The sequence below is a fragment of the Primulina huaijiensis genome, chromosome 18, assembly GCF_012295235.1.
Source record: "Primulina huaijiensis isolate GDHJ02 chromosome 18, ASM1229523v2, whole genome shotgun sequence".
NCBI classification, from domain to species: domain Eukaryota; kingdom Viridiplantae; phylum Streptophyta; class Magnoliopsida; order Lamiales; family Gesneriaceae; genus Primulina; species Primulina huaijiensis.
In genome coordinates this window covers 5,664,522-5,677,782 of record NC_133323.1, presented here as the reverse complement: position 1 = coordinate 5,677,782, position 13,261 = coordinate 5,664,522, and the positions used below count along the sequence as shown (strand labels likewise).

The 13,261-nt window shown below is 34.3% G+C and overlaps 2 protein-coding genes across 3 annotated transcripts; both read right to left on the bottom strand.

Moving 5' to 3' along the window:
- Positions 1-6,362: 6,362 nt before the first annotated feature.
- LOC140964790 (photosynthetic NDH subunit of lumenal location 3, chloroplastic) lies at positions 6,363-7,602 on the bottom strand. The gene is made up of 3 exons (XM_073424726.1): positions 7,244-7,602; positions 6,683-6,972; positions 6,363-6,611 (listed from the first exon to the last, which is right to left on the bottom strand). Exons 1-3 carry the CDS (start codon positions 7,506-7,508, stop codon positions 6,513-6,515), a joined length of 654 nt encoding a protein of 217 aa, XP_073280827.1. The 5' UTR covers positions 7,509-7,602; the 3' UTR covers positions 6,363-6,512.
- A 930-nt stretch (positions 7,603-8,532) lies between these two features.
- LOC140965099 (polycomb group protein FIE1) lies at positions 8,533-13,192 on the bottom strand. 2 transcript variants are annotated; one of them, XM_073425155.1, is made up of 13 exons: positions 12,905-13,192; positions 12,763-12,828; positions 12,510-12,632; positions 11,934-12,014; positions 11,696-11,788; positions 11,477-11,552; positions 10,149-10,228; positions 9,970-10,041; positions 9,505-9,564; positions 9,288-9,384; positions 9,008-9,071; positions 8,835-8,894; positions 8,533-8,755 (listed from the first exon to the last, which is right to left on the bottom strand). In XM_073425155.1, the coding sequence occupies exons 1-13, from the start codon at positions 13,079-13,081 to the stop codon at positions 8,692-8,694; spliced, it is 1,113 nt and encodes a 370-aa protein (XP_073281256.1). In that variant the 5' UTR covers positions 13,082-13,192; the 3' UTR covers positions 8,533-8,691. The 2 variants fall into 2 exon arrangements, with proteins under 2 accessions (XP_073281256.1, XP_073281257.1); XM_073425156.1 differs by having other exon boundaries at positions 12,913-13,122.
- Positions 13,193-13,261: the final 69 nt, after the last annotated feature.

The window sequence follows — 13,261 nt, the reverse complement described above, 5'->3', positions numbered from 1 at the left end:
ATATTTTTCCAAGCTCCGAACAGAAGAAAAAGGTAACAAAAGTAATAATATTTATTTTACTGTTATTTATTTATTGTTTATATATGTAATATATAATATAATGTTATTGTTAGAAATAATAAAAATAATTTTTTCAAAAACTTGTTATAAATCCTGGGAGGATGTTAAGACGACATCCCACACTCCCGGTAAGGGATACGACAAGTATAAAAGCCTATAAGGTTTTTTAAACAAAATAACTTATGACACCTAATTATAATAATGTGATATGATATACATAATTATTTAAATATGACTAATATTATATACACCATATTATTACCATAAAATTATACAAATACATACATTTATTTTCTTATACACCAACGGTAATAAACGGTAACAAAACGGCTAGTTTTTGCTCTATAAATACAATCTCACAAATACATTCAATCACTCCAACTTTCTCTTCTTCTCTAAAAATTATTCTTCATCAAATTTTCGAAGAAAAAAAGAAGATGGCTTTCACGAGGTTATTTTTAATTATTTTGGTTATCATACTCACCAGTCTTGTATTTATCGGAGAATATCCTCCTCGTGTGTTTTCTTTATTTTTACGAATACTTGTACTTGTTGTTTATCCATTACTTTGTATTGCAATATTCATTAACTAATAAAATGCATCGTAATTTTTAGTACCACCATGGCAAACTTGGCAAAGCTCGAATTCATCGCTCTTGATATTACTGGGAAAAACTATATGCCATGGACTCTTGATGTAGAAATGCATCTTGAGTCATTGGGTCTAAGCGAGACCATTAAAGAAAATGGTATATCTTCATCACAAGAAAAAGCAAAAGCTATAATATTTTTACGACGACACCTTGATGAAGGTTTAAAATGTGAATATCTCATCGAAAAAGATCCCATGGCTCTGTGGAAAGGATTAAAAGAGAGATTTGAACATATAAGGGAAGTTATACTTCCGACCGCCCGTGATGAATGGAATATGTTAAGATTCCAAGACTTTAAAAAAGTCAGTGATTACAATTCAGCGATGTATAGAATAATCTCGCAGTTAAAATTTTGTGGACATGAGGTTACAGAATCGGAAATGCTTGAAAAAACATTTTCCACGTTTCACGCATCAAATATAACACTACAGCAACAATATAGAGTGCGTGGATTTGCGAGATATTCTGAACTCATCGCCTGTCTTCTTGTGGCGGAAAAGAACAACGAGCTATTAATGAGAAATCATCAGTCCCGACCCACTGGATCAACAGCATTTCCAGAAGTAAATGCTGTAAGTAAAAATGAATTTAAACCTGGAAACCAAAATCAAATTCAAAGACAAGGTTTTGGTCGAGGTCGAGGTCGAGGTCGAGGTCGTGGACGTGGACGTGGACGAGGAAGTGGTCGTGGTCGTGGACGCGGCCGTGGTTTTGAAAATAATCGAGATAGTTATTTCTATAACTCATCTCAAAATAACGTCCCAAACCATCCACAGAAAAGGCATCAAGAAAACATGAGTGTTAATGAAAATCACTCGAAAAGATTTGAAAGTTCTTGTTTCAGATGCGGTACTCCAGGACATTGGTCTCGTATTTGTCGAGCCCCTGAGCATCTTTGCAAACTTTATAAAGAATCGATAAAGGGGAAAGAAAAGGAGACCAACTTCACTGAGCGAAGTGACCGTTTGAGTGATTCAACTCATTTTGATGCTGCTGATTTTATGAATGATTTCTCTGGAAATGATCAATATGTTGGTGGGATAGAAATGAACAATATTGATGCTGCAGATTTTCTCAATGATTTCTCTGAAAATGAACAATATAGTGGTAGAATATAAATGTACAATAATTTATTTTTCATGTATTTATATGATAATGTTTTATTGTACAATTATGATATGTGTTATATTTAAATATGTATTGTCATTAATTTTTTTTCATTGCATATTTTTTGAAGTTCAAATATGGAAAATGCTATGAGCAAAGCTGAAGTTTGCATACCCGATAGTGGTACAACGCACACTATCCTCCGAGATAAAAGATATTTCTTGGAACTAAAACCAACAAAAACAACGGTGAATACAATATCAGGTCCTGTAGACTTGATTAAAGGATGTGGTAAAGCACAATTTTTGTTACCTAATGGTACAAAATTTTTGATCAATGATGCTTTATATTCACCACAATCGAAAAGAAATTTGTTGAGTTTTAATGATATATATTCCCATGGGTATGATACTCAAACAATGAATGAAGGGAATGAGAAATATATGTGTCTTACCACATATAAATCAGGAAAGAAATATGTGATTGAAAAACTACCAATGCTCCCTACTGGATTGCATTATACACATATACGTCCCATTGAATCAAACATGGTAATTGATAATTCTTCAATATTAACCAATTGGCATGATCGATTAGGACATCCTGGTTCAACAATGATGCGAAGAATTATAGAAAATACACATGGTCATCCATTGAAAGACCAGAAGATCTTTCAGAATAATAAGTTTCAATGTAAAGCATGTTCTCTTGGAAAACTTATTATAAGACCATCACCAGCCAAAATCCAAACTGAATCACCAATGTTTCTTGAACGTATTCAGGGTGATATTTGTGGACCAATCCATCCACCATGTGGACCATTCAGATACTTTATGGTATTGATTGATGCCTCCAGCAGATGGTCACATGTATGTTTATTGTCAACTCGAAATGTTGCATTTGCAAGATTACTTGCTCAAATAATAAAATTGAGGAATCAATTTCCCGATTATACAATCAAGAAAATTAGACTTGATAATGCTGGTGAATTTACTTCCCAGACTTTCAATGATTATTGTATGTCTATGGGAATCATTGTTGAGCATCCTGTTGCTCATGTACATACTCAAAATGGATTGGCTGAATCATTGATTAAACGTCTGCAAATGATTGCTAGACCAATGATTATGAAAACAAAGCTCCCTATTTCTATATGGGGACATGCAATTTTACATGCTGCTTCATTAATTCGCATCAGACCAAGTGCATATCATAAATACTCCCCATTGCAGCTTGCATTTGGTAAAGAACCAGACATTTCTCATCTGAGAATTTTTGGATGTATGGTGTATGTGCCTATTGCACCACCTCAACGAAAGAAAATGGGACCTCAAAGAAAGATTGGAATTTATATTGGTTATGATAGTCCATCGATCATTCGATATCTTGAACCACAGACAGGCGACGTGTTCACAGCACGTTTTGCTGATTGTCATTTTAATGAGGAAATCTTCCCAATGTTAGGGGGAGAACAGAAACATACCGAAAAAGAAATTACATGGTATGTATCATCATTGTTACATCTGGATCCAAGAACAAAACAATGTGAAAAAGATGTACAGCAAATTGTGCACTTGCAAAGAATAGCAAATCAAATACCAGATGCATTTGCAGACACAAAAGGGGTAACTAAATCATATATACATGCTGCAAATGCCCCTGCTCGAATTGAAATTCCGAAGAAACAAATTGAAGATAGTCATGATGTCATTAAACGCCTGAAGCGTGGAAGGCCAGTTGGTTCCAAGGATAAAAATCCTCGAAAAAGAAAATTCATAGAGAAACACAATGATCACAAAATAGAGAATGATGTTCCTGAAGAAACACATAATGATCACAAAATAGAGAATGATGTTCCTGAAGAAACACATGATGATGAAAATGTTTTGTCAGAACCACAAACTGACGAGAATCATGAAATCTCTATCAATTATATTAATACTGGAAAAATATGGAACCGAAAAGATATAGAAGAAATTGATGATATATTTTCTTATAATGTGGCAATCGACATCATAAATGATAATGAAGATCATGAACCAAAATCTTTTGGTGAATGTAAAAATCGGCAGGATTGGATAAAATGGAAAGATGCCATCCAGGTTGAATTGGATTCGCTAAATAAACGTAATGTTTTTGGACCTATAGTCCTTACACCTGAAGGTGTAAAACCTGTTGGATACAAATGGGTTTTTATTCGAAAGCGAAATGAGAAAAATGAAATAGTAAGATATAAAGCTCGACTTGTTGCACAAGGTTTTTCTCAAAGGCCTGGAATTGATTATGAAGAAACGTATTCTCCTGTGATGGATGCAATTACGTTTCGGTATTTGATTAGCTTGGCAGTATCTGAAAATTTAGAAATGCGTCTTATGGATGTTGTTACAGCCTACTTATATGGATCACTTGATAGTAATATATATATGAAAATCCCTGAAGGATTTAAGATGCCTGAAGCACAAAGTTCAAAACCCAGAGAATGTTATTCTGTGAAATTACTAAGATCATTATATGGGTTGAAGCAATCCGGCAGAATGTGGTATAATAGGCTAAGTGATCACTTGATGAAAAAGGGATATGTAAATAATTCAATATGCCCTTGTGTTTTCATTAAGAAAACAACATCCGGATGCGTAATTATTGCTGTATATGTTGATGATTTAAACATCATTGGAACAAATAAGGAAATTCAAGAAGTTGTGTCATACTTGAAAGAAGAATTTGAAATGAAGGATCTTGGAAAAACCAAGTATTGTCTGGGTTTACAAATTGAACAAAAAGAATGTGGAATATTTGTTCACCAGACAAATTATACAGAAAAGATCCTTAAACGTTTTAATATGGACAAATCAAATCCTTTAAGTACTCCAATGGTTGTTAGATCATTAAACATAGAAAAGGATCCATTCCGTCCATGTGAAGATGATGAAGATATTCTTGGTCCAGAAGTACCATATCTAAGTGCTATCGGTGCCCTTATGTATCTTACAAATTGTACAAGGCCTGATATATCTTTTGCCGTAAATTTATTGGCAAGATTTAGCACATATCCAACAAAGAGACATTGGAACGGAATTAAACATATATTCCGTTATCTACGAGGAACGACAGACTTGGGACTTTTGTATTCAAAAGATGCTAATCCAAGTATAATTGGTTATGCCGATGCTGGATACTTATCTGATCCACACAAAGCACGTTCTCAAACTGGATATGTATTTACTCGTGGAGGCACTGCAATTTCTTGGCGTTCACAGAAACAAACACTTGTAACAACTTCATCAAATCATGCCGAGATTATTGCACTACATGAAGCAAGCCGTGAATGTGTGTGGTTAAAATCAATGACTCAACATATCCAAATCTCATGCGGATTATCATTCGACGAGAAGCCTGTGATACTATATGAAGATAATGCTGCATGTGTTGCTCAAATGAAAGAAGGATACATAAAAAGCGACAGAACTAAACATATTCCTCCTAAGTTCTTCGCATTCACCAAGGAGCTTGAGAAGAATAAATGTATTGATGTTCGTCACATTCAATCAAGTGAAAACTCATCAGATCTCTTCACAAAGGCACTTCCTACGACAATATTCAGAAAGCACATATATAATATTGGGATGCGCAATCTACGAAATTTGTGAAGAATTGTTCGTGTCAACATGAGGGGGAGTTTACGTGACTGCACTCTTTTTCCCTTACTATGGTTTTTATCCCAATGGGTTTTTCCTAGTAAGGTTTTTAACGAGGCAGTATAAAAACACGTAATGTATACAATCATTATGATCATCATCACAAGGGGGAGTGTTGAAAAATTATTTAAAAATGTGTTAAATATTTGTGTTGAAAATGTGAATGTTGAATGTTGAAAATTAGGTAAAATTAGGTGTTGAATATTGAAAATTAGTGTGTGATGATGTAGGTAATGATGTATTTTATTTTTGGATTATTTGTAAAAATTTTCTATAAATAGATCTCTCATTTGTGAAGAAAAACACAATTGAGTTGAGAGAAAAAAATTATAAAGTGTGTAGTGTGATAATTTTGAGAGTTTGAGATTTTTACTTTTTTACCGTAAATTTTTACTTTTTCACAACAATAGTAAGATTATTGGCCATTTCCACCGGTTTTGCCTTTTCAAACTTCCAAAAATTTGGAAACTAAATTTTATTTGCCTCACATTCATTAATAGTATGTCAAAATTTTTAGACATTCTTTATTAACACCTTTTCTTTTTAATTAATAATTAATTAATAACCCATTAAAGAGTTAATTTTGTTTTTCAATCCATAATTTTTCATGAATCAATTATAGTCATGTAATTATTTATATTTTTTAATCAATCATTCTCGTCAAAATCATATAACTAATATCATTATTAAAATTTATAATTACGTTGCCATGTATTTAAAAAATCTAACAATATTATTAATCATTTAATTAAATGATTATATGCTAAAATGACTAAAATTGTTAAAAAAAATTAACATAATTAAAAGAATATTTTGTATTTAAAAAATCATACGATACGAAAAAAACTTCACACACCAATAGATATAATATTAAAATTGACATTTTTTCTATTTTCAAATTTTGGTATATAAGAGGGAACAATCTCAATCTTGAGCTACGAGAAATTTGTAAAAAAAAAATAAAATACAATGCAATTCATTGATGGCAGAGCATGTTTTATGCCATTCGACTCATGACCTCTTCAAGAATCAATACTGTAGCTTGATGACACGACTCGGTCTGAGTCAAATTCTGCTTTCTTACAGCGCTTTCGAGCTGCCAAAAACATACCATTAAAGTTCAGTGTAAAAAAGGTTTTATCAAAAATAGATTAGTACTAAAATTACCTTTTCTACACTGTCAAATAATCTGTTGGCAAGATCAGTAAGAGATTTCTTATCATCTTCCAATGCTGCGGATATAACTTCGTCGAAATCATAGTACATGAACGTAGATTTAAGACGTAGATATCTCCGGACATAATTCAATGTGTCCCCTTGCGCTATCAAGTCCCCCATAGCTATGAGATCAAAAGCATATTTTTTCAATCTACGCATTCTCCCTTTAGTGCCAATGTTTGCAATGTAAACTCCTTTCTTGATAAAAGAACGAGTTCCCGTCTCTTTGTTGTTAATATCTACATCAAAATCGAAACAGTGCTAAATGATGCTCAAGCATCCTAGAATAACATTTGGTTGAGATAAAATTAGATACGATTATGTTTGCTTTCAATCAAGTTATTATTTGCTTTGTGATACAAGTGAAGCTAGAGAATCAAAAACTTCCCAACAGAAAGAACACGAATAATCGCGTAAAACTCCTTAAATGAAGGAAGATGAGATAGAAAAGTTACATATAATGCATAAAAACCAACTAAAGTTGTGCATGAGATGAGACATCAGACATACCATTGACAGCATAAGGCACTGGTATAGGACCAGTGATCCAAAATCCGTTGTCTTCTGCCATCGAATTCCGGACACCGGCGTTCCCGAACAGCGCAACTGTTGCAACACTTAATACGAATCTTCTTGAAGGCTCTTGAATCCCATCATTCTTCTTGTCAAGATAGCAACAAATTTTAGCCTTTCTGCGAATATTTTTGAAGCTGCAAAGCTTGGGAATGGCAGGTAGAGTCTCAAATATAACATTCAAATTAGCTGCATTCGCCATTTTTTGTTCCTAACTCAAGAAAGTGTACACTGATCGAATAGAGGCTCTGCGCAAACTCAATTTTTTTATATCCACATTAGAAGAGTGCAAGCTGCTACTGACCACCGAAGGTATATCACAACACGGGGATAGATTTGTCATTTCCTTGTGGTGGCCTACGTTTCATCAGCATTTTGAAGGCCTCATGGCCCTAATCCGCCTATGGAAATTGTTCAATACTTATATATAGATATGTGTGTGTGTGTGTGTGTGATGAAGGTGTGAGCAAAACGATCAGTTTAACGGAATTAACCGACTGAATTGGAAATTCGGTTAGTTTGGTTAATTTGGAAATTCGGTTATTCTTATTGTTAAATATGGTTAAACCGATCCATTTATATACAAATGCTATATATAATTAGGCAAAAACTTGTGTGAGACGGTCTCACGGGTCGTATTTTGTGAGACAGATCTCTTATTTGGGCCATCCATGAAAAAATATTACTTTTTATGCTAAGAGTATTACTTTTTATTGTGAATATCGGTAGAGTTGACCCGTCTCACAAATAAAATTCATGAAACCGTCTCACAAAAGACCTACTCATGTAGTTATATATGCCACATAATATTCCACTTTTGCACAGCATACATTTTTTTTTAACATACCCAACCAGCCAAGTAATTAAGAATATCCAACACAGCCTTGTATCTCTTGGCCAAGTTACAAGTTGAAGCATGCTCCATTTTGTTCTTGAACATAAATTTATAAAAAGCAACCCCAACACATCACACGAGAGGTAGAGCAAACGAAAAGTCGAGAATTAGCTGTCTGTTAATTCAATATGCTACATGTTTTTGTATGATTGTATTCGTGTTCTGAATGAAATTTTGTGAAGAAAATGCTTCTGGATACGACCCTGGTTCGCAGTTGCTCTTTATCAGTCATAGCACAATAAATAACTCCAAGTTTTATATTCGTAGGCCTATCAATTAGAGCACGTAATTTGGGACCAACTAATGTCTATTCCGTACAAATAGTTGAGGATGATGAACAAAAAGAAGTCTTTACTGCATGCATTTAAAAGGTACAAAGGATAAATTAAAGGCAAACAATCTTAATTTAGTACAAGATACGTCCATGCCATTAACAATGGAATCTCCATAGTAATGATCATCGTTTCATTAACACACTTTCAGAAGACAGTCATGAACTTGCTACCTCGTCCCAGCGCCATATTGTTCCATCTTCACAGCAACAGAGAATAATGCTGTCGGAAACAAGGTCATATGCTCATTAGATCACAAAATTGGTTTGGTGGATACACAAGTGTGTACGATAGTTTTTACCTTCCATCAAAGGACATGGCAGTTAATCTAATCGCAGATTTTGACTGAACATGAGATAACCTGGGAGAGCAATATGGCATGCATATCATATAAAAGTACGTAAACATAGCAGCTATACATAGCATTCTAAGCAAAAAATGAAAGATGTAGCAAGGAAAGAAGCGACAAAAGACCTTGCAGTGAGGACAGGAGGATTAGATTGCACTTCCCATACATATATCTTTCCTTCCCTATTCCCTAGCCAATATCAAATTGAAAGAAAATAAAATTATGGACAATTCTTTTGGAGTTCTATTCAGCAAGTTCAAGCCCAATAAATAATGTGAGTAAAGTCTACAGGTCGAAAAGAAATTTAAATTGTCCTGCATGCTTGCTTGTAGCGAAAAAATGACATTATTCATAATGAACCTGTGACCTGTGTAAAGTAAAATTATCCAGAATCATGGTTATTACCTACAGCCACGGTCTGATAATGGAAATCACAGGAAAACTTGATGAACCAAATATCACATTCAGGGACGGGATATTTTTGAAGAATGTCAGCAGTGCCCTGAACAAAAATCATTTAGCTTCTAGTTAGCTGACACAGCCTTCGAAGCGAAATCAACACAGAACATAAGCTTCAGTAGTTTCAAACAACCAAATTAAGACCCCAAGGAGTTACTCTGACCTCACCAGGGGACTGTTCTTTCATTTTTGGTTCCCATAGTACAAGTTCATTATCAACACTCTGCCAATTCAAATATAAATATAATCAATGACACAGAAAATCGTTAGCTTCCATGTAAAAATAGACACCCAACTCATTGGAAACAACATATACTTTACGAGGCAAGGACAAAATCATATTCCAGTTCATGACACTAGGTAACTTGGACAGCACTAGTGCCCAGCAGTACCCGGCCACCTATTTCTATATAAAAGCATAGGGGCCCTTGTAGATACATAAAATCAACAGTAACATGCTTTACCGTGATTCAAATAGACGAAGAAAAATTCTCTCTTTCAATAAGAGCCCGCTTCCACAATTCCAAATAACATATTGAGTTACAGAAAGCCATATATGTATATGACTGATGATAAATGTCGTCCCAATAAAAAGGTTTAAATTTTTAAACAATATTAAGCCCTTCACCTTGGACAGTATAAAGTCACCAATCCACCGATTGCAGTCAACATAATTAGTATGTACTGATGCAATAAATATCTGAAACACAAAATTGTTGATTCAGATCAGTGGCAAAATAACTAACTCCAGTTACCTGGCATTAAAGGGGAAAAAGGAGAAAAGAGACGAGAAGAAAAACAACTTACAGGGAACTGCACATATTTAGTAGGAAACTTGGAAGGTAGGTCGGTCCAAGTAAATGATTTCTCTACGTACGTCCAAAATTCTGAATCAAATTCAATTTATATCAGCAACCATTAGTCCAGGTAGAAGAATCATTCTCTCTGATTATATTACCGTTAGATACAAATCTCAAATATTGGAAATTAAAGAAGCAATATATTTTATTGATGACATGGAAAATTAATGAAGAATCCTGTTATCTAATTGTATTACTGATTTCCTGTTAGACACAAATCTCAAATGTTGGAAATTAATGAAGAAACGATATATTTATTGATGACATGGAAAATTAAAACTATGATAAAATATGGTAAAATAAATTACTATGAAATTCCTCTATTTTTATTCTTAGCAACTTGCATTGATCTCTACTATAAGGGGTTGAGAGCTTGATCCTTGCACGAAGATATTTTGAAATTTCAGCAGAAATTTCAATCGCTACTAACTTAGATTCTTCCCTGAAGGACGGAAATGAGAAAAGTAAAAACATAAAATTCGTAAAACTTCTCAAGACAGGTAATCTAATAAACATATCCATGTTTAAGTAACAGAAGATATAACAGAGAGAAGATTTTTATTAATTCTGCACAACTCTGTCCATTGTTTCATGCATACTCAACCATGATAATCAGTCAGATGGAGTGAAGAGAGTCAATATGCAGATCTAATATATTCTAAAATGACAGAAAATGAACAAGGGAAATCTCCTGATGTAGCAAAAACAATAAGACGTGTCCCAACAATCTGAAATGCAACTCACATAACAAACCATCCACCCCTGAAACACCGGCACGTTTATAACTTTTTTCTGTCGAGTTTAGTTTTGATCATATCATAGTAATTAATGGCGCAAGATGCATTAAAGTGCTCAAGTGTCCTGGGGCTTTAAGCGCAAAATGAAACACGAGCTTCATGGAAATAAAACGCAATAAATAAAACATTATCAAAAATATAAATAAAATCGAATTTTTAAAAAAATGTGATACATTAATATTAAAAATTGAAATCATCATCATCATAATCTTTCAAAAATCAAATTAAAATGGGAGGGCAAAGGGCAGAGACGACGCGGTCAGGTTTTCCTCTACTATAGCACTTCTAAAAGGTGATTTTTCTTCTATCATATATATATTTTTTAAAAAACAACTTCGATGCGATCGCAAAGCACACATAAGAGCGAGCTTCGTGGAAGACGTGTATTTTCTAGTGCGCTTAAGCGCAGGGCGTGTTCTTTGCACTTAAATACACGCTTTGTGCACTTTTGACAACTATGGCCTTGATGACTCTTTACCTTTCAATGACCAGATTTTAACAGTGTTGTCCATTCCACAGCTTGCAATACGATACATGTCTGAAGGGTGGAAGTCCTACATTATTCATAACAAATGAAAGGTTAGATGCTCAAAGCAAGTTCTACCAGGAGGTCTTACACGATATTCAGGCCATTTTCTCTTACAAAAATGGTAACATAGGGAAGAAGAAAGGCCAGAATCTACAAGATAGTACATACCACACTAAGAACTTCATTACGATGTCCCCCAGCACCAGAAAATATCAAAATACATATTCCAGTATGGATGTTCCATAGCCGAACTGATTCATCCTGGCCCATGTTTTATCGTTAATCAACTTTCATGCAAGATATTGTATGATAAGTGTTTAAATCTTTCAATAGAACAGTAAACAGAATATTTTTCTCTGGAAGCCGCTGAATGGCATGTACAAGTACAAGTTTTTAGTACACTTACTTTGCTTGCTGACACCACCAGTGATGGTTTCAATGGCTGAGTCCTAATTTCATTTATTGAATCCCCATGACCAACAAAACTCTACAACAAATATAAGTAGAAGAAAACAAAAGATTACATTACTTTACATGCCTAATCAATCTCTACACACAAAACAAGGAAAAGAATGTAATATACATATAACACATGGATGGGGAGGTCTAAACAACCTTTGTTTACAAGTAAATTTTTAGACACCAAATATTGTCACAGTAAAAGATGTTTTGGGATTAGCAAAGGTTATTAATTGCTTTATTTCAAAAATAAAGCCTCATATTAATTGGTTGCATTCATTCACATGACACTAGTACATGAACATGTAAAATAGATACACTATGACTTCACTTTAACGTAACCAATATTTCGAAAGTTTTTAAGTACTTTTTTACTAAATCGGAGCTTAATGGATCCACTTGAAAGCCAGAAATGGATCTAAATTTTCTATATTTTTTTCTACATTGTCCCGTTTCCAACTATACTCATAGGAAGCAATCCACAAGTATGGGAGAAACAATTAACTATATAACAAAATAGTACCTTGTATATCTTCTCATTGCCAGTATCAATAACACGGATAATTCCATTAAGTCCTCCAGCCACCAAAAATGGAGTTCCATCATTATTACACGCCCAACTTACAGTATAAAAAGATTCATCTTTCTGATCTACACAATACATGGAACACCATATGCATTTTCAGAATATGTATATTTCAAAATATATTCAGAACATGTAACTTTTAAAACTGAATTTGAAAACTCATAATTTCATTTCAACAAAAATCTCTTACATCTTCATCGATGTAGGACTGAAGTACAGCTATAACACCACCTTCCAGGCATTGGTATACAGTAACCTACACCAAATTATGGCAAAAATTAATGAAGAGAAAGATAAAATTAAGTTTAGAGGAGAGCGGTGGGGGAAATTACGCGATTACCACCGGCGGTGGCGAAGGCATTGAAGTAGCGGGAGTCAATGAAGTTGAAAACGATAGCATAGATGGGACGTTTGCCTTCCTGGAGTCTATTGGTGACCTTATACTCGCGCTTCTTCGACGGCGTCAGTGATCCCACCACCGGATCGCACCCTAACGGAACCTTGGCCATCTCCGCCGCAGATTAGCATTTAGCACCCACCGAGTTTGGTGCAGCAAGGGTTTTACGATCGAACGTCAGCAGCGCTTTTCCCCATTTTTGAAATAAAATCGTGTGTCGGAACAACGTTTTTGCCTAAAATCGAGTTGCCACAGGCCCACAACGCAACCGGTGACTTTTGTAATAGGACGA

Excerpts from the sequence above, each read along its gene's own strand:
- LOC140964790 (XM_073424726.1), bottom strand. The coding sequence starts at position 7,508 with ATGGCGAATGCAGCTAATTTGAATGTTATATTTGAGACTCTACCTGCC. Across the intron at positions 6,973-7,243 it reads AGTGCCTTATGCTGTCAATG|ATATTAACAACAAAGAGACG; the intron begins GTATGTCTGATG and ends ATTTTGATGTAG. Across the intron at positions 6,612-6,682 it reads TATTTGACAGTGTAGAAAAG|CTCGAAAGCGCTGTAAGAAA; the intron begins GTAATTTTAGTA and ends TGTTTTTGGCAG.
- LOC140965099 (XM_073425155.1), bottom strand. The coding sequence starts at position 13,081 with ATGGCCAAGGTTCCGTTAGGGTGCGATCCGGTGGTGGGATCACTGACG. Across the intron at positions 12,015-12,509 it reads GCAATGAGAAGATATACAAG|AGTTTTGTTGGTCATGGGGA; the intron begins GTACTATTTTGT and ends TATTTGTTGTAG. Across the intron at positions 10,229-11,476 it reads TAAAATCTGGTCATTGAAAG|AATTTTGGACGTACGTAGAG; the intron begins GTAAAGAGTCAT and ends AATTTGATTCAG.